Source organism: Wyeomyia smithii, chromosome 2, assembly GCF_029784165.1.
Source record: "Wyeomyia smithii strain HCP4-BCI-WySm-NY-G18 chromosome 2, ASM2978416v1, whole genome shotgun sequence".
Classification (NCBI taxonomy): Eukaryota; Metazoa; Arthropoda; class Insecta; order Diptera; family Culicidae; genus Wyeomyia; species Wyeomyia smithii.
The window spans coordinates 268,193,661-268,214,411 of NC_073695.1; the positions used below are offsets into that span (position 1 = coordinate 268,193,661).

At 41.4% G+C, this 20,751-nt stretch overlaps 2 protein-coding genes and 1 long non-coding RNA gene across 3 annotated transcripts; 2 read left to right on the forward strand and 1 right to left on the reverse strand.

Annotated features, from left to right (window-relative positions):
• Window positions 1-850: 850 nt before the first annotated feature.
• LOC129722030 (uncharacterized) lies at window positions 851-1,162 on the reverse strand. Its single transcript, XR_008727543.1, has 2 exons — window positions 1,086-1,162; window positions 851-995 (listed from the first exon to the last, which is right to left on the reverse strand). It is a non-coding gene; the product is annotated as an uncharacterized LOC129722030 (long non-coding RNA).
• A 13,430-nt stretch (window positions 1,163-14,592) lies between these two features.
• LOC129720592 (uncharacterized) lies at window positions 14,593-18,090 on the forward strand. The gene has a single exon (XM_055672081.1). It carries the CDS (start codon window positions 14,593-14,595, stop codon window positions 18,088-18,090), a length of 3,498 nt encoding a protein of 1,165 aa, XP_055528056.1.
• A 517-nt stretch (window positions 18,091-18,607) lies between these two features.
• LOC129720593 (uncharacterized) lies at window positions 18,608-19,513 on the forward strand. The gene has a single exon (XM_055672082.1). The coding sequence runs from the start codon at window positions 18,608-18,610 to the stop codon at window positions 19,511-19,513; it is 906 nt and encodes a 301-aa protein (XP_055528057.1).
• Window positions 19,514-20,751: the final 1,238 nt, after the last annotated feature.

The window sequence follows — 20,751 nt, forward strand, 5'->3', positions numbered from 1 at the left end:
GCTTTTCGGCGGATGCATAGATGATTTTCCAATCAATTACTGTAAGAATGAAGAAAATCGGTTGGAAAATGAATGAGTTTTAAACAGGGTGGCGAAAAAATTTACAAAATCAAATTCCTGATAATTTCCTGATATTTTCTAGCACATAAAAGTGCAACGTAGATGAACGCAACTCTGAAATCTCAGTGGAAAAAGTGTTCAATCACATATGAAACCAAACGGTCCCGACTTAGCCTTTAATGCTGAAAAAAAAGTTTTCGCGCTAAAAAGCCGTTTAAAAAAGGATCACGTATCGGTTAATAAAATTTCCCCGGTTATTTTTCAGTTTTCCCTGATTTCCGTGATCGAAATATGAAATTCGTGGCACTCTCTGATTCCCCATGTTTTTCTAGGTTTTCGCCAACCTGTTTGAAGATTCGAAAGTAAACCATTTTCGTGACGCTCTCGATGTTTTCGGTTTTTGAATTTGTACCCCGATATATGTTGCCATAAGACGTAATTTTACATCAAAAATACAAGAACTTCTGATGTGACCTAGTGTACACACTAAGATATTATCACCGAGTACGATAAAATAGATTAGCGAGATTTCAACAGCTGAGATCTCGGCGAAAATCTCGGTAACACATCAAAATACCGAGATTCTGTAAAAGCAACAATTGAAAACTTGTCAAACTTCAACGAGATTCTCGGTAATATTTTACCGGGATACTCATTATTTATTGCCGAAACTCGTTTTAATTTACTGAACACTCGGAAATTTCAACTGTCAAATTATTACGAAAACTTCGGTAAAATTTACTGAAGTACGTATTTTAAGATTTTTCAGATAAATCCATAAAATGATAAAAACAATTGATTATCCGTATAATTTCATTAATTATTAAGTTAAATGATTCAACTAATTGGTAGGAACGGGAGAGTTGTGTTGCTTCCTGGGAATAAAACAACATCCATCACTCTGCAACCTTCATCCTGCGAAGCAAGTCGGTAACCTACAAAATTGAGTTAAGAAGGAATTAATCGTTTTAGTATTATTTGCAATAAACACAAACAAGATCTGAGATAAAATAGTGTCTACTCACTCAATATTTCTGATTAATCTGAATATCACAGATTTCTCCATAATGATAATTAACTGCGACACCTGCTCCTTTAACAGCTGAAGCGAAACACGAGCAAAACTGATAGTGAAGCTTTCGTTATTTTGACAGTTCTATTTTTCGGAATCTCGATAAGGGGCCATCCACATACCACGTGGACAGATTTTTAACGATTTTGACCCCCCCTCCCCTCCGTGGACAACTGTCCATATAAATTCTAGAAAAATTGTATGGACCGTGGACATTAGCCAACCCCCCTCCCCCCCCAAAGCTGTCCACGTGGTATGTGGATGTCCCCTCAGAGTTTTTTTGGTTCGACGAGATCTCGGTTAAATGATGTCAGGCTTCCGAGATTTGGTATTTTAGTTTACTGAACTCGGAAATTTGCTATTTTACGGATTTTTTCGGCAAACAAATTTGCGGTATTCCGGTAAACACATGCGGTTTCCGATTTCTCAGTAAATTTTTCACGGAACAATGGAAGACGAAATGTTTTCAAGTAGTTCGAGAACAGACGAATCATTTTTTTTAAATCGACTCTTTGGGACTTACAAACTTTCAAGTTGCGGCCAATGGAACGTATGGAAGAAAATTGACATTCGAATTTCGTTTAGCGGTAGGGCTCAAAAGTTTCGTTTTCTCGAAAAACGTCATCATACAAAATTTCAACTCAGCCGGGCGTAGGGAAGTTGTGCTTCAAAGGTCACTTTTTCGACTGTCGACGGAAGGCACAGGTAATTGTGGATATCAAAATTTGTTTTTTTTTATGCCAAATGTCTTAGGAATGCATAAAACGTCGAGATCTGGTGTTATCTAAAATAAGTCGGAAAAACCGACTTTCTGGGACTTAAGGCCCAAACACAATGGATACGTTTGCGTTGCGTTGACGTTATTTTGACAGACAATGTATAGGTTAACTGTCAAATTGTCGCAAACGCAGCCGCAACCTTCTCCATTGTGTTTAGGCCTTTAGACATTTTTGTGCTGCGAAACTCATTTCATTTGTCCTATTCTCGTTTTCACTTCACTGTCAATCGTAGAATAGGTCTCACAAAGTGAAGTGAGCGGGAAATATATTTCACCGTGAAGTGATTCCCGTAATAAGTACCATTATGACCTATGAAATGGACGTATTTACGTTTGGCTGGAGCAAAACGTGGTATACTTTATTTGCCAAACACTTATTTATTCTTAAACATATTTAGAATCTTCAACGCAGTAATGTAGAACATCAGCTAGAAGCAGTGATGGAAACGAAACGAATATGATGCAATCATCGTTTATTCATCATAGGTACACTTCACGAAGTGTACAGGCCGCGACTAAATTCGAATCCTCTCAACCCATAATGAAATGATGATAGGGTGCATAGGTTTCTGGGAGAAAACAAACACATGACTAGACTACATCAGCTCTGAGAAGAGATTCGATCGTTGCGTTTGTCTCTCCATAGGCCGGTAGTTACGGGAAGAAAGGATAGCAACAGGAGAAAATCATGTCGCCTGAACAGCAGCAGAGGTGTGGTGCGGTGAGAGGGAATGTGTGGGGGAAGGAGCTACTTCGGCAGCGGTTGAGTTTAAGCGAGAGCAGAAGAGCATACACTGTCATTTTCTGTCTTTTTCTGACAAAAAATCATATTCATGAGTCAAAAGAATAAGGATATAACAAGTTCTGATCGCTCTCTGTAACAGAGACGAATAACTTCAAATACCGAGTTGTGCACATTGAGAACCACGTATTGTGGTGTACACTAATGAATAGAAATATATCGTAAAGAGGAAAGCAAAAAGAGTGCACCGATACTTTGTTTTTCGCATGCTGACGACGATGTCAACGCATCCTAGGCTTGTTTTATATGTATTCATTAAGCGCTAGAGGTGATTTTTTCCTTCGCTGGCTAGAAGTACTGTTTAGAAGTATCTATTTAAATAAATTTTGTTTCGTTTTTAAATAGGATTCAAAATGTTGAGTGGAAACTTTCAAAGTTGATTTTCTCAGTTCGGTGCAAATGTTAAGCCTGTAGTCTTTGTCTAATGGTCAAATATTTGACCTTCTGACAAAATGGTCAAATTTATTTGACATCATGGTTGTTGTATTTTCGATGTTTTGTGCAACGTAAGAACCGACGATCACATTATGCGACGCGACGCGAGACCAGACAAACAACACTTATTGTTCTTACAACATATGTTGTAAGAACAATAAGTGTTGTTTGTCTGGTCTCGCGTCGCGTCGCATAATGTGATCATGGTTGTTGCTTGCCCGTGTTTGCCCAATGTTAAAATTGGAGAGTGACAAATAATTATCTTTGACCAAATTTTTATCTGTCAAAAAGTGACAAATATTTGACGCTCGGTCAAAGAGTGTACTACTGGCTTTAGATTGGTCGAATTGAAAAATTACGCGAAAAATGTCTCTGTTCGCAGTGATGAGTCCACACAGAGAAAAAAAATCACAAGAAGGTTGTATGCAAAGCCACGACCGCAAGGTTGAAGTAGAATACTTTTACAAGAAAGATAACCCGGCTGCTTGCGTGTCAGTCACACACGCAACGGTTTTAACCCGTATCTTATTGCGGTTTGTAACATCAAGCGATTTCGTTTGCTCGCTGTTGCGTGTTGCATCATGTTGGAACTTGGCAGCTGGGAGACGACGAAATTCTGTTTATACTGATTGATTGAATCGACTTCATATTAGCTCTGCATAGTCGAACTAACTGCTTTTGTGAATGCGTACTAACAGGGCAGTTATTTTCGGTGTCGGTTATGCTGATCGCGCCTTTGCGCTGCCCCTACAGTGGGGGGTTTACTAAATAAAGTGAAAATTAGACAACTACAACAGAATTTGATTGCATCCCGCACAGAATGTCTGCTTGTGTTGGTGCCAGAAAATTATTACCCTTCAATTATTTTTTTATTTGCCTTGAAAAAAGCATGTTGCGGTTCAAAATCGGTTGCTTATTACAACCTTTGAGCTGCCCTAACATTGGTGGAATTAAGATACACGGACAACATGCACTGTGGAAGCTATTTCACATTCAGTAAATTAGACGGGTGCGACAAATTTGAATTGCTAGGATGCAACACAGAATGCTTGCTTGCGTTGACAAAAATTATTAACTTTCAATGACTTGTTTATTTGCCTTAAAAAAGGCATTTTGATTTCCGAAATTTGATTTCCTGATGGCAATTATCATGCTGCCCCAACACGGGGGGAATAATGGCTGTCTGGCGATACACGCTGAGAAAAATCGCGCTGCTCCTGAGTCGTGGTGACCAACCACAGGGCTAGTGCTGCTGCTAAGGAAGAACGACTGCTGTTGTCGCTGTCTAGAACTATTATGAGCGGCTCCGGCTGAAACAGGCTCTTATGTAGGCCAAATAGCATGTTTTCAATTGCAAGGTATATGATCCTGTCGACCGTGCTTGGGAAACAAGCATATAACGACCAATCAGAGGTCGAATTTTTCGTCTTGACAAGGCTTGACTATTTTCAATAGTACAATAGTGTGAATAATAAAATTACAATTATCCTATTTTGGGAAGAATCTTAGAAGATTTTCCAATCTATTGCTGCAAGAACGAAGGAAATCCATCGAATACTAACCGATTTATTAGCATTTGAAATTGGACATATTTTTCACTTTTTTCGGTTTTAGATTTTCATTTCACATCCCTATGTAGCCGAACTTCCTGAGAGAAGTATTCTACTTCAAAAACCTGACTCATTCTGTACGATACTCAGCGTTTGTTGAAATTTGATGAGTTCATTGTCATTCACTGTTACTCGGTATAGAGATGCCAATGGCTCGAGTGAGAATGATGACAAGCGTGTAGTTGGGGCCTTCAATCGGAAACTGAACGCATCCGATCGAGATGTGGCAAAAGAACTGCATATAAGCAAGACTTCTGTTCCGGATGCCTTAACTCGTGCTGGATTGCGTACGTTCAATTTTTTTTAATTAAACGTTTTTTTTGGAAAGCCGTTTAAAACCGTTATGTGCTCGACAAAAAAGTACCTTTACGCGTCCAACGGAGTACCCGGGTACTCACAAATTAAAATTTTCATAAGTTTTGCTGTTTTCCTCCTGTGTCGATAGTTTTAGCACCAAAAGATTCAGAAGGTCATCTATATATTTTCAAATAAGCGTTAGTGGTGCCCCGTAAGAATTTTCTTATTTCCGAAAATCTGGTTTTCCGGGTATATATTCCGAAAAAAAACAAGCTACGAATGTGCGTATCGTTGAAAAAGCAGGGATAAAAACTTTATAATTTCTGCCCTACAGTGACGAACCCGCTATTCGACCAATTCAATATTCATTAAATAAATGATCAAACCAGCAAGAGAAGCAATGCAAGGACGAGTGATGGAATACAACGATTCTATGACACTAAACCAGAGGCGTCTCGTCTATCTGTTCAACCTGTTCATAGGACAGGTAGACAATCTCAGAAAAAAGTGATTTTTTCACATTTGTAGAGTGGATGAAAAATCATCGAATTTATTTATTCGTAATTTCAATGTTATCCCGAACATCCTTATTTTATTTTCTACATAGTGGAAATTTATGCACCGTGAAGAATGTAACCTGATGGGCAAAACTTCAGACTACGGCCATACAACTCACACGCAACGCAACCCACACGGCCACACGCAATAATGACTACTGTTTGTTCAGACCTTTCACCTGAACTAACCGTCGCACATTTTTTTTTATCTCTGTATGCCTGAAGGGCACTGGGTACTGAAATGCCACTGCGACATTCTTGCTGATTGTCTTTTGTGGCGGGCCCCGATTGCTGTGCACAGGTTACGGATTGTTCGTACTCATTGATGGAGTAGAACTGTTTTGTTGTAAACCTGTACCCCAATTAGGTACAACATAGTTGATGAAACTAATGACCTGCTTGGGATTGGAGCTCCATGCTTGGTATGGAGTTAAAAGGTAACTTCCTAAGAAGTTGTACCTAGAGGAAGCAAGAGCTTCGCAAGAGCAAAGCAAATGCTCTGGTTCAGATTTCCAGAATCGGCAGGTGTCGTTCAACACTACGCCGATTTTCTTTAAATGATAAAAAGCGGGACAGTGTCCGGTGAGGAGTCCCGTGATTATCCGTAGGTCACTACGATTTAGACTAAGTAGCTTTCTGGCGGTTCCAGGGTTCGGATAGATAAACTGTTTAGCTTGTCTACAACCCTGTGCCTGTTGCCATTGGGATACTATTTCTAGCCTTTCCCAAGTTAGTAGTTCGCTTTTGATAGCGGAAATGAACGTACCCAGAAACGGCTCGGGGCCAATAAACCGCTGAGCTGATCCCTGTCTTGCTAGGTAGTCAGCGTGTTCATTACCCTCGACTCCGCAGTGTCCGGGCACCCAAAACAGAAAAACTGAATTCTGTCGGGAAAGTTCCCGTAGAGTTTCAATGCATTCCCAAACAAGTTTGGAAGCGCATTTGACGGACTTAAGTGCTAGTAGTGCTGCTTGACTGTCCGAGAATATACCGATTTTCGCATGTCTGTAGTTGCGTTGCAGACATATTTTTGCGCAGATATATATGGCATAGACCTCTGCTTGAAAAACAGAGGGCCATTTTCCCAGGGAAGACGTTTCCCTGATACCGGGTCCGTATATACCAGATCCCGTTAGGGATCCCATTTTCGAGCCGTCCGTATAAAAACTGACGATGCCAGGTGGAAGATTAGGCCCTCCATTGTTCCACATAGAGCGGTTTGTTTCAATCACTCTATATGGAATATCCATGTTGGTCCTAACGTCCATCCAGTCGGAGACTGTGGTTAATAGCGGAGTTAGTTTGAACTCCCTAAGTATGCGAAGGTTGGTCCCCTTCAAGTATGGTTTTCCTCCTTTGCAACCTTAGAGCGCCAAGCTCTGCTTCCTTTTTCACATGAAGATGTAGAGGTAGTAGGCAAAGCATAGCTTCCATGGCTGCAGTTGCAGTTGTTCGCATAGCGTTGGTAATCGAAAGACATGCAAGTCTTTGAACTTTTTTGAGTTTGGCTTGCACAGTCACTTCGTTCACCTTAGGCCACCACACTAGGGCAGCATAGGTGATTCTTGGTCGGGCAATGGTCTTGTAAGACCAGAGTGCCAAGTCTGGTTTCAGTCCCCAGGTCTTACCGAACAGAGTTCTGCAGGCCCAGATCGCTGAGATCACTTTCTTAGCGGCATGATCCAGTTGTGCAGACCAGTTCAGTTTCTTGTCCAGAATAATTCCGAGATATTTGACTTCATTGCTGAAGCCCAGTCTAACTCCATTCAGTATTGGAGGAGTGATGGAGATCGTCCTTCGTCTGCCGAATGGAATTAGGACTGTTTTTAAGGGGTTTATGTTTAGACCCTCCTGTAAACACCATGACATGGTGGTATTCAGAGCCGTTTGCATTCGGCTCGACAGAGTTGCGTCATCTTTACCTCTGACGATGAGGACGATGTCATCGGCGTAACCAATGACCTTGTAACCAAGCTGTGAAAGCTTGTTAATAAGCGCGTCGACAGCTAGTGACCAAAACAAGGGCGAGAGAACTCCTCCTTGCGGGCATCCCTTGATCACTGACATTGTTACAGACGAATCTCCCAAGGTTGCTGTGATCACTCTGCTAGAGAGCATTGCGTGTATCCAGTTACTTGAAGTTTGGTCGATTCCCTTATGAGAAAGAGCCGTATCAATTGATGCAAAGGACGTGTCATCGAAGGCCCCTTCAATATCAAGAAAGGCACATAGCGCCGTCTCCTGATAACTCAGGGACTTTTCAATCAACGTCACTAAGCTGTGAAGAGCAGTTTCTGTTGACTTGCCGCTTTGATAGGCATGTTGGTTCCTGTTCAGCGGGGAGTCTTTAAGAAACTCATCACGGATATATTTATCCATTATTTTCTCCATCAACTTGAGAAGCGATGAAGTCAGACTTATGGGTCTGAAAGTTTTAGGTAGGGTTTTGTCCTTTCTTCCATCTTTGGGGATAAACACTACCTTCACCTTCAGCCAGTTATCCGGAATATGACCCAGGATAAAGCTGGCTCTGAAGAGGTTGATGAGTTCGGACATGATAACTGCGGCCGAATTTTTTTAGAAAGATGGGTAGTATGCCGTCTGGACCTGGAGACTTCATAGGGTCGAATGAGCTTAGAGCTCAGCCTATTGAAGTTTCTGTGAACAGTCGACGGGCCAGCAGGATGGACTCCCGAGACGCCATATGTCTCGAATTGTCCTGCCGCGACCCATCACTATTCAGTTCTTCGGTCTCTGTCGATCCAGGAAAGTGGGTGTTTATAAGAACCTCCAGCGTTTCCTTGGTAGTGACAGTGAGGCATCCATCCTCTTTCCTCACCTGTCCTAAACCGTTAGTATCGTCTTTGGACATCGCCTTTTGGAGCCGCGTAGCTTCCGGCAGAGTTTGGATTCTTTCACAGAAACTAACTCTGGATTTCCGTTTAGCCTTGCGTAGCTCGGCGTTGTACTTAGTGAGGGACGCCCTGTAGTCGTCCCAGTTAGACGTGACTTTTGCCCTGTTGAACAACCGCCTAGTTTCCCGACGAAGGTCACTAAGTTGATCATTCCACCAGGGTACGTCACGGCATACTGACCGCTGTGTTAGTGGACAGTTAGCGTCGAAAGCATCCATGATTCTGTTTTGTAGATCATTTGCTGCCGAATTCAGGTCAACTGAATTTCGAATGTTGCTGTAACTGAAAGTTCGTGAATCGATCAGGTGTTCCTTAAAGGATTCCCAATCTGTATTCTTAGGATTTCTGAACAGCTCTCTTTTCAGAGGGTTAGCCTCTATATTAAAAACGATGTGTCTGTGGCCCGACAAACTAGTTTCATCGGAGACATGCCAATTTTTAATCCTTTCAGAAATAGAGGCGCTACACAGAGTGAGATCAAGGACCTCCTGTCTGATAGCGTTGATAAACGTGGGGTTATTCCCTACATTACATACATTGACATCGTTAGAAGTAAGGTATTCAAGCAGGTACTCACCCCTGGTGTTGGTGTCCGAGCTGCCCCAGATCGTGTGGTGAGCGTTGGCATCGCAGCCGATCAGAAACGGCTTGTTGATGGCCTTGCAGTACCGCACGAGCGCAGCAACTTCGGGTGGCGGTATATCACCTGGGTCGCCCGGAAGTAGGCCGACGCGACAACCATTTCCTGCTTTCCTCTGGTTGTCGGTACTTCAACCGTGACGGCAACGACGTCGCGTTGGATAAATTCTGTAATAGGTAAAAATTTTAGTTCTCTATTTAGCAGAATTGCAGTCCTTGGTTTGGACTGCGTGTCACAGTAGATTAACCTACCGTTAGGAGCGTTAAGTCCGAGAACTTTGGATTCGTTGATCCACGGCTCCTGGATGAATGCAGCCGCTAGCTGCTCTTTGGCGAATCTCCTGCAAAGAACACCCGAGGCGCCTTTTGCGTGATCGGCTTCGGTTGCAGCAGTCGATTGGCAACAGAAGGTCGTCGCGCACACTGTGGCGGTTTTTGACTCCGGGGGGTGCGACTTTTCGGTGGTTGATGCTTCACACTCTTGCAAGTCTTCGGCGGAACCGTCCGAGCAGCCGCGGGGTTGCGTTGTTTGGGTGGTGACAGGGCACTCACGAGGGAGCATCCTGCGCGTACCTTCCCAACCGCAGGGTTGCGGTTGGGTGGTTGTGGGGCACTCCCGCACATAGGAGTATTTGAACCAAAAAGCTGGCCAAAAGTCCAATTCGCTTTATATTGGTAGTAATTGGATCTATTTACATCAAAAACGTGTTATTTTCGTGAAAACCAATAAAACTAGAGAAAATACAAAACAAGGTGACATTCATTAAGTACGTCACGCAAATTTTGATCAAAATTCATTTTCACGTTTGGCACACACTAAAGACCCCTACCAGGAGAAGTACGTCACATCATGACACACCTCCAATATAAAATCCAATGATATGACAATTACTTAAAATTCGCTTACTGCATTTTTAGTGTCTTTTTACACATGATCTATGACAAAGTTTCAACAAATTTCCTATTAATCTTCATTTATCAAAATGTTAATAAAATTAAAAAGAGGAACCAGGAGGAAGTTTTTTCTTTCCGTATATATTAAGTAGGCTTTGACCTTTCTGTTAATAAATAAAGTTTTGACGGGACTTGCCCGGAAGGTTACTAAATCATAAAATTAATTTTACAACATTATGGATTTTTCGCGGTCGGCTTTCACTATCCCTTTTTTCGTAAACAATCTGGGATTATTTTATGCATTTAACGTTTTAAATATTGCAAAATATTCTCTTTATGTTGTACATTATGTCCCGTGAGAGAAAAAAAAAACTATTTGATAAAATTTTTCAATTTCACATGCCACCCGAACAATAGCATGTATTTTTCAAACTGATCAATTACCTGTGGAATAACTCTGGAATATAACCGTTTGATGTATGTGATTAGGCACCCATGGGTTCTGGGATAGCATGAGGGTATGTTTCAACTGAAATCAACACTAAATAATGGAAATCATGTATTTTGTATGTCGGACTTTTGGCCAGCTTTTTGAGTCAAATACTCCTATGTGCGTCGTTCAACACTTCTCTGCACCTTCAAGTGCGGCAGGATAGACGCAGTCATTTATGCTCACCACTACTAATGCGACGCCTCGAGTAAAAATGACATTTTTGGTTCAAACTTTCTGCTGAACAAAACCGATGTCAGCGAGAGAAAATATTCATTACACACCACCTCTCTTTAGTGTCTGGTAATCTGTTTCGTTGTGCCTTTCTGTTTCTTCTCTCGACGTCATTGAAATTTGAGAGAGACCACGTGGCCGCGAGAGTTCGCAGATCCATCTTCAGAGCTTTCGTAGTGCAAATGAAAAACGAGCAAATTCATTCATTATTTCTGTCAATGTGGTGGAATTCTTCCGTCGATGTATCGTTTCAAACCTCTACACCCATTTTGTTCATTTGAAAACTTGAACCTCGCATAGTCCGCATAGTATACGTTTGTCTTCTTACGCGGTGCTTTCTTTTTAGTTTAAAATTTTAACATCGTCAAAGGAAACGCTTTAGCATTGAACTAAGATTTGATAAACAAAGATAGGGTTTTAACTTATGCGAAAAGTTTAGAGGCAAAAAGATCATAAACATAATTTTAATTATCGTTGGAGAAAACTTGAATGATACTGACATTGCATATCACAACGCCATCCGTCGAGCGAACTTTTCTAGTTCTTCGACGGATCAAGAGTTATTTACGACTAAAACTGATCATTGAGAATCATGATGTGATAAATGTGGATAAACATTTTCTCTATGAAATGATGCAGATATCATTATTCTACGAGAAAATTATCGGAAAACTCGCGGTCATAATAGACCGTAGAATTTCTTTGCCATGTAGATAAATGTAGAGAGATAAAAGTTTTTGAAACTGTTATCACGATACTGTTGTTTCAGTGTGGCAAATGTTGATTGAACAGGTAGCCCACTTGGTCACGCGTCGCCTCTGCACTAAACAAAAACAAAACAAACAAACAAAAAAAAAACAGAAGAGAGTTCTAAAAAGTTATAATCTGAAACAATAAATGCATTGAAGGAATTACAGCGTTAGAAACTCATCTTCGAGGGTCGCCTTATTCGAAATCGACGATACTGAGAGATTCTATTCCGTTAGCCCAAATTCTAAATTTGACGATTCGCATTGTTTGATCAATGTTTATGTCCGGTTTTATTTTGGACCGAACTGTAACATAGTTGTCCGGGCTAGGTAACGGACTGGGTTATGCTTCCGAGGTGTGAAAAAGTCCGGCCAAAATAAATTGAACTGAACATAAACATGAATCACAAGGAGCACACTGCAGAAAGTTTAGATACTATCTGAATATTAAATATTTGAAAAAACTAGTCTTGTGTGTCATTTTTTGCCCACGATTTGTTCAATCCAAGAAATCAAAAACTGGACAATAAAAACTTCTAGAAAAATTGGTCAAATTTTGCAGCAAAACTTGTTTTGCATTGTTCTTATATAATCAAACATATAAAACTGTGATTGGTTCTCTCATTAAAATGACCATTTAAAAAAACTGACATTTCCGGACATCCGAAACGGAAACACGCGGATCGTCAGTTTCAACTTCGCCGCGAATCAAGCGGGCTCACAGATTGAGTAATTTAACCTTTTTGTCATATGAGTTCGACCGTTTTGATTGTTCGGATTTGAACATGGTTCTTTTGAGATTTAATGAACTATACTACTGGAGACTATTCAATAATGCTTATTGGTCATACTACAGATTTTTCATTTGATTTTTTTTATCTAGTATCAATCAAATATATGAGAAAATTGCGTGATGGGGCTAAGACTCCCCTAGCCCCCCCGTTAGCTACGGGCCTGCATCTTACCATTCAAAATGGTGTCTGAGGTCAATTTTTAGCTCCTTGTATTTTTCTGGTTCCGGTGATACTCATATTGGTGATACACATATATATTTTTCAGAAACCGGAAGTCGTCATCTTGGATTTTATAATGGCATTTGGAGAGAATTTCTGGCCCCTGAGCGTCATTCTGGTTTGGGGAACACCCATATTGGGTGTTAATTGGTCATTTTCGGCTGTTTTCCAGAAATCGGAAGTCACAATCTTAGAATTCAAAATCGTATCTGTGGTCGATTCTAGCTCCTGTGTATCATTCTGGTACCGAAGATACTTATATTGTATCGGAATCGGCCATTTTTGGCTATTTTTCAGAAACCGAAAGTTGCCATCTTACTATTAATAATGGTGTCAGAGGTCAATTTTCAGCTCCTTGCATCATTCTGGTTGCGGAGATACTTATATTGGATGGAAATCGGCCATTTTTGGCTGTTTTCCAGAATCCGGAAGTTGCCATCTTACAATTCAAAATGTGGTCTAAGGTCGATTTGTGACCTCAGTGCATTATTACGATTCCTGGGAATACCCATATTGGGTGGTACTTGGTCAGTTTCCGCTGTTCTTCATAAACCGGAAGTCACCATGCTGGATTCAAAAATGGCATTTAAAGACAATTTCTGGCCTCTGAGCGTCATTCTGGTTAAAGAAACACTCATATTGGCTCGTATTTCGTCATTTTCGGTTGTTTTCCAGACATCGGAAGTCGCCATCTTACAATTCAAAATGTGGTCTAAGGTCGATTTGAGGCTTCAGTGCATTATAACACTTCCGGAAATACACATATTGGGTGGTATTCGGTCATTTGCCGCTGTATTTCAGAAACCGGAAGTCGCTATCTTGGCTTTCAAAATGGTATTTGGAGACATTTTACGGATAGAACCGGAAGTTTCCATTTTAAATTTTTTAAATAATGGCATCTGGAGTCGAGTTTTGGCTTCTGTGCATCGACCCGATCATTTTAGGCTGTTTTACGGAAAACATGATTGAAATATCTGTTTAGTATGCGTAAGAGACCTCTCTCCCCTTCTGGGAGAGTGCAAAACCACCATAGAAATTTGTGTTAGATTTGCTCTCCCATCAAGAAGTGGGGGGTGTCGATCCACAATGAAAATATTTTTTGCTCTCAAAAACCTCTACATGTCAAATTTGGTTCCTGTTAGATTCCATATTATTTCTAAGATTATTAATAGTTAAAATCACCCAAACTAGAATCCATCTCCCTTTTACGCATTTTTTAAATGCACCCTAAATGATTGCGATCGAATCGCAGCTTTCTACAGCTTCCGACTGGGGCTTGTACTTCTGTTCAGCTCAGTTAGTTGTTCTCTTTGATTATGACCCTCGATCAGACCGGTCACTATACCCGCGTGTGCAAATAAATCCCGTTGAAAAATATATACTGAATAGTTAATAAAAGTTATAGTTTGATTACACAATACAAGTGATTTGATTTGGTGATAACCCAACGCTACAACACCTGTGATCTATCCCAGACGATTCATTGGTGCCGTGACCAGGATCACAGGTGTGGATTCCTGGAAATTTAATCACGAAATTTTCAACTCTAACCTCTCTAGGAGAGAGAAGTTCCCGAAGGATTGCAGAGTTATAATTTATACAATGCCTATTTATTGATAGGTACATGTGAGTACCTGTCCAACTACCATACATTTCGCGAGCGGTACTTTTTTGGTTGTCTTTTGATTCTCCCATAAAGGTAAAGCCGTCGTAAATCACGGTCGCCCGACACGTGTTATTTGCCCCTACTGGAAATTATCCCTAAGTGCCCCACGGGACGCGAATGAACCTAATACCCACCCAAGTGCAACAATAACCCGGAATTCAGTTATATCACCGAAGTAACGATCGGTTCCCGCTACACCTTTTACAAATCTCACCCGCAGCAAATAGTTGTCCTCTTGAGAGTTCCTGCTAACAAAATAAAAACAAGGCCTGCTTACTGACAGGCACAGGTGAGTGTCTGTCCAAATATTCTATCCCAACAAATCGGTGCTTCCTGGGCCTTCTCGCTCATTGCAGCCTATTGTACACACAATTTACCACCATGGCGGAGAAGAAATTCAAGCAAAAGGAATTGAAACGTCGGAATATCATCGATTCCGTCTCACGCATCGAGGATTATCTACAAAACTACAATCACGATCGAGACCAACACGAATTAGCGATACGGTCAGAAAAACTGGATAGTTTGATGGAAGATTTCGAGACAGTACAAGGTGAATATGAGATTTTGGATGATAGTGAAGCATTTATCGCATCGAATACGCAATTGAGGGCTCAAATGGAGGAGAAGTTTTTTCGGATTAAAGGTGGCTTGATTTCTAAACGTCCTCCCCCTGTCGCAAACCCTGTGCAACCACAGAATTTAGCTCCGGTCATACCCCACATCTCTAATGTGAAACTTCCTACTATCGCATTACCTGTATTTGACGGTGATCTTAATGAGTGGCTTACCTTCCATGACTCGTTTGCCTCTCTTATCCACACATCGGCTGAAGTCCCTAGCATTCAAAAATTTCAATACCTTCGTTCTTCATTAAAAGGCGAAGCGTTAAAACTAATCGAGTCATTAACCATAACCGCAGATAATTATGCTGTTGCTTGGCAAGCACTGCTTGATAGGTACTCCAATGAATATTTACTGAAGAAAAAGCACTTACAATCTTTGCTATTCGGTGTTAAGGTCTGCAATAAATCGCCTCTAGCACTACGTACCATAATTGAAGAGTTCGAACGACATGTTAAAATACTTTCCCAGTTAGGCGAACCCACACGACACTGGAGTAGTTTGTTGGTACAGTTGCTTTGTTCGCGATTAGATGATCGTACCCTTAAAGACTGGGAGGAATATATATCTAATGATGGTGAACCTACCTACGCTAATCTCATCAGTTTCTTAACAAAAAAATCTAGAGCATTGGAATCGCTATCCATGGGCTCAGAATCAACAGTACCGTCCCACAATAAAATAACTCACGCACCAAAACAGTCGAAGCTACCATATATTCCCCCCGCCAATCGTATTAATGCTTACACTGCATCAGATATTCCCCCGCCTCGTTGTTTAGCATGCAATCAGTATCATCTTTTGGTAAAGTGCCCCGTCTTCAAGGGAATGCCACTGAAAGATCGTTTGCAACTAGTAAATACAAAAAGGATTTGCAGTAACTGTTTCAGAAGCGATCATTTTGCTAGAAATTGTAATTCATCCTACTCTTGTCGCATTTGCCAAAAACGGCATCACTCGCTATTGCACCCCGGCTTTGAAACCACTGGAACTAACAACGAGATACCAAATCGAAACTTCGGACAACCAAATTTCCGCCAACAACCCGTCAGCTCTAACTTGATCAATATTATGGAGAAAAACACATCAAAACCCGACTCACTGATGATGTATAACGCTGCAATAGGATCCAGATCGGTGAATGTTTTGCTCTCGACTGCCGTTTTAGTTATTATTGATGGCTTTGGAAGGGGACATTTGGCTCGCGCACTATTAGACTCGGGATCGCAATGTAATGTGATGAGCGAGCGTCTTTGTCAGCAGCTTCGTCTACCCAGACATCGTATTAACCAATCCGTCTTTGGTGTTGGTGAATCAAAAACCCGAGTGACTGCTTCAGTAGCAACTGAGATCCAATCGAGATTCGGTGATTTCTCATGTACAATAAATTGTCTGGTATTACGCAAATTAACATCCTATTTGCCTTCAACCAGTTTTGCCGCAAATAGATGGACCATCCCTAGTGAGTTACCTCTTGCAGACCCAGAATTCAATGTATCCCAAAAAGTGGATCTCATCATAGGTGCGGAACATTTTTATACACTGTTAAAGGGTGGCCGGATGGAAATAGGCAACCCATCACCAACTCTTGTTGAGAGTGTGTTTGGCTGGCTCGTCTCTGGTAGGGTTGATATGGAGACTGATTCCCGACCACTGGTGTGCTGTTTATCTACTTTAGATACGCTAGAGTCAATTGATCGCAATTTAGAACGCTTTTGGAAGATAGAAGAGGTTAATATCTCGACAGCAACCCCTACTGAACAGTATTGTGAGGAGTTTTACAAACAGACTGTGGATAGAGACGCTACGGGTCGATATGTGGTCAAATACCCAAAAAAAGACGGTTTTTCTTATATGCTAGGGCAATCTTATGATAACGCCCTTCGTCGCTTACAAAGTTTGGAGCGAAAACTAGAGAAAAATGAGGATTTGAAGAAAACTTACCATGCCTTTATTGAGGAATTTTTGTCGTTAGGACATATGCGCGAGATATCCGCTGATGAATGTGAACCCGCCACAGTATTTTATCTCCCACATCATGCTGTCATAAAAGACACTAGTACGACAACCAAGGTTCGAAGTGTTTTCGACGCATCAGCAAAATCGAGCACTGGCTATTCCTTGAATGATACACTTTTCGTTGGTCCGGTCATCCAAGAAGATTTACTAACCCTGGTTATCCGTTTTCGCAAGTATAAAGTTGCACTACTGGCGGACATTGAAAAAATGTACCGCCAAGTTTCGATACACCCTGATGATCAACCTCTCCAACGCATATTGTGGAGATTCAGTCAAAACGACCCTGTTAAAAAATATCAGCTAACTACAGTTACCTACGGTTTAGCACCATCGTCATTTCTAGCCACCAGGACGTTAAAGCAGCTAGCAGACGATGAAGGAGAATCGTTTCCACTAGCCGCAGAAGAATTAAAACACAGTTTTTATATGGATGATTTTATTAGTGGAGCGTCGGACGTTAAAACTGCATCCCAACTTTGTACACAAATGGTCGAGTTGCTTAGTTTGGGCGGTTTCCGTTTGAGAAAATGGTGCTGCAATTTTCCCGAAGTTCTGGCTGACTTACCATCCGAATATATTAACACACAATCTGCCAGATCATTCGACGCGGAGGAGGCTGTAAAGACACTGGGAATCAGTTGGGAACCCACATCTGATGTACTCCGATTTGATTTAGGCACGCATACAATTGTAGAGCCGATTACAAAACGAAGCATTTTATCCGTGATAGCTCGTTTATACGATCCACTTGGATTGATAGCCCCGATCGTGGTTCGAGCGAAGGTGCTGATGCAGCATTTGTGGACGTTAGCTATAGACTGGGATGAAGAGGTTCCATTTGAGGTGAAAACGAGGTGGAAGAAATTTGTTTCGGAATTGGCCGATTTATCATGTTTTCGTATTAATCGATACACATTTGGCGAGGGGGAAATACAAGTGCACTGCTTTGCAGATGCATCTGAGATAGCGTATGGTGCTGTTGTATACATTAGAACCATCGGTGCCTCTGGAGAAATTAAGATCGAACTGTTGACATCGAAATCTCGTGTAAGCCCACTTAAAAGGTGCAGTATTCCTAGATTAGAGCTTTGCGCTGCAAAAACCGCAGCCCATCTTTTTCGCAAAGTGCAATTGGCTTTAGACGTCCAGTTTTCATCAGTATTGGTCGGATTCGATGGTGGTACTTCATTGGCTGCGTATGTCACCGCACACTTGCAAGACCTTTGTAGCAAATAGAATAGCAGAAATTCAGGAGTTAACCCATAATGCGAAATGGTTGCATGTGCCTGGGAAAAATAACCCAGCGGATTTAGTATCCCGTGGTTTGTCGGTAGGAGAATTAGTGAACAGCAAACTTTGGAAATATGGACCTGAATGGTTGCATGAGGGGGAGGGACATTGGCCCAAGCAAGAATTGGAAGCCTTCACCACACCATCAGATGAAATTCTTGAACGAAAAGCCGCTATCTTTGTTATTCAAACAGTAGTTTCAAGCGACACATTGATAAACCGTTTTTCCTCCTTTCATCGTATGATACGAGTCATTGCATATTGCTTACGCTTTGTCCGCACGTGCAAAGGTGAAAATTTAGCAGACTCCGTTGTACTTTCCGTTGATGAACTTAATGTTGCCAAAACCACCTTGATAAAATTAGTACAAAGAGAAGCCTTTGGGGATGAAATCAAGCAATTGGCAGCAGGTAAACAATTGTTTAAAAGGTCCAGCCTCAGACTTCTAAACCCATTTTTGGATATGGCTGGTGTGATACGAGTTGGTGGCCGGCTCAGACTTTCGGATGAAGGATACGATTTCAAGCACCCAATACTACTACCTGGATTTCATTACTTTACTCGTTTACTGTTGATGTCAAACCATTTGAAAACCTTACATGGGGGAGTTTCGCTCACACTTGCAGTCACTCGTAATGAATTTTGGCCTACTAATGGTAGGCGAGCAGTGCGTAACACGATTCATAAATGCTATCGCTGCATTCGTGCGAATCCTCAACCGATAAAACAACCTATAGGGCAATTGCCACATGCCCGTGTCAGTCCTAGTCGCCCATTTTCCATCACTGGAATCGATTATTGCGGACCAGTTTTTGTTAAAACTCCGGGTCGGAAAGCATCCCCGATTAAAGCTTATATAGCAATATTCGTGTGTTTTAGCACCAAGGCTGTGCATATCGAGTTAGTGGGCGATTTAAGCACAGCATCCTTCATGTCCGCACTTAGACGCTTCATTGCCAGACGTGGCTGTCCGCAACAGATTTTTTCGGACAATGGTACAAATTTCGCCGGTGCTAAAAATGAACTGCATGGCCTGTATCAAATGCTCAAGAACCGTACCGAAAATAACCGTATCGCAAATAGTCTCGCAACAGAGGGAATCACTTGGCATACTATACCACCACGTGCGCCAAACTTTGGCGGCCTATGGGAGGCTGCTGTGAAGGTGGCGAAAACGCATCTCCGTCGTCAACTGGGAAACACAACACTGTACTATGAGGATTTGGTGACGATATTAACCCAAATTGAGGGCTGTATGAACTCTCGGCCACTAGCCCCTTTGTCTGAAGATCCCAAAGACATGGAAGTTATTACACCGAGTCACTTTCTTATCGGTTCATCTTTGCAAGCTATACCCGATTCAGATTGAAAAAATGTGCCGATCAATAGACTAAACCGCTTTCAGTTCGTGCAACAAAGAGTGCAACAATTTTGGTGCCGCTGGAGAAGCGAATACCTGAAGGAGCTTCAGCGACAATCCCACATAAATCCGGAAAAGGTTAACCTCAAGGTTGGTCAACTGGTAATTCTGAAGGATCAACTTTTGCCACCCACTCAATGGCCATTGGCGCGTATTGAAGCGCTTTATCCTGGGCGAGATAATATTTCTCGAGTTGTACTGCTGAGAACATCATCTGGAATATTTAAAAGACCATCGTGCAAGGTGTGTCCGTTACCTTGTGCATTCGACGAGTATGACGAAACCAGCGCGACCCCCAACCATGCTGGAGACGTCGCGGATTTTTCGGAGCAAGCAGTTTATAGTTAGAAATTAAGTACAATTGTGAAATAATTCATTTCAGGTGGCCGGTCATGTTAGATTCCATATTATTTCTAAGATTATTAATAGTTAAAATCACCCAAACTAGAATCCATCTCCCTTTTACGCATTTTTTAAATGCACCCTAAATGATTGCGATCGAATCGCAGCTTTCTACAGCTTCCGACTGGGGCTTGTACTTCTGTTCAGCTCAGTTAGTTGTTCTCTTTGATTATGACCCTCGATCAGACCGGTCACTATACCCGCGTGTGCAAATAAATCCCGTTGAAAAATATATACTGAATAGTTAATAAAAGTTATAGTTTGATTACACAATACAAGTGATTTGATTTGGTGATAACCCAACGCTACAACACCTGTGATCTATCCCAGACGATTCAGTTCCATTTACAGTCGTCGTTTGATAACTGTTTCACTTGACACATGTCAAAATTTAGAGGGGGTCCGTCACTACCATTTTTGTTTTCAATGATGTCGATGTTTTTTTTTATGGAATAGTGGCAAAAAATAGCAGAAAACTAAAATAGGCAAGCTTTCGATTAATCAATTTGATATTTATATTTCCGCATTTACATTTACATTTATTGCGTTTTAGTTACTATTTTAAATAACCAATATGTAGGCGAAGATCAAGTTCATCACCACAATAGACCGTTTTACGAGAGGTTTCTGAAGTCCATTCATGAATGAAATTTTGACAGAAAGCTCGGAACCGCTGACATAACGCAAATAAAAGCAAAGCAATGTCAGCAGGATCTGTGACACCTGTCGTAAAATGGTCTATTTAACGCTAGGTCACCAAATATTGTTTTTTTTTTTTTTTTTTT

Coding starts and splice junctions, on each gene's coding strand:
- LOC129720592 (XM_055672081.1), top strand. CDS start 14,593: ATGGCGGAGAAGAAATTCAAGCAAAAGGAATTGAAACGTCGGAATATC.
- LOC129720593 (XM_055672082.1), top strand. CDS start 18,608: ATGGCTGGTGTGATACGAGTTGGTGGCCGGCTCAGACTTTCGGATGAA.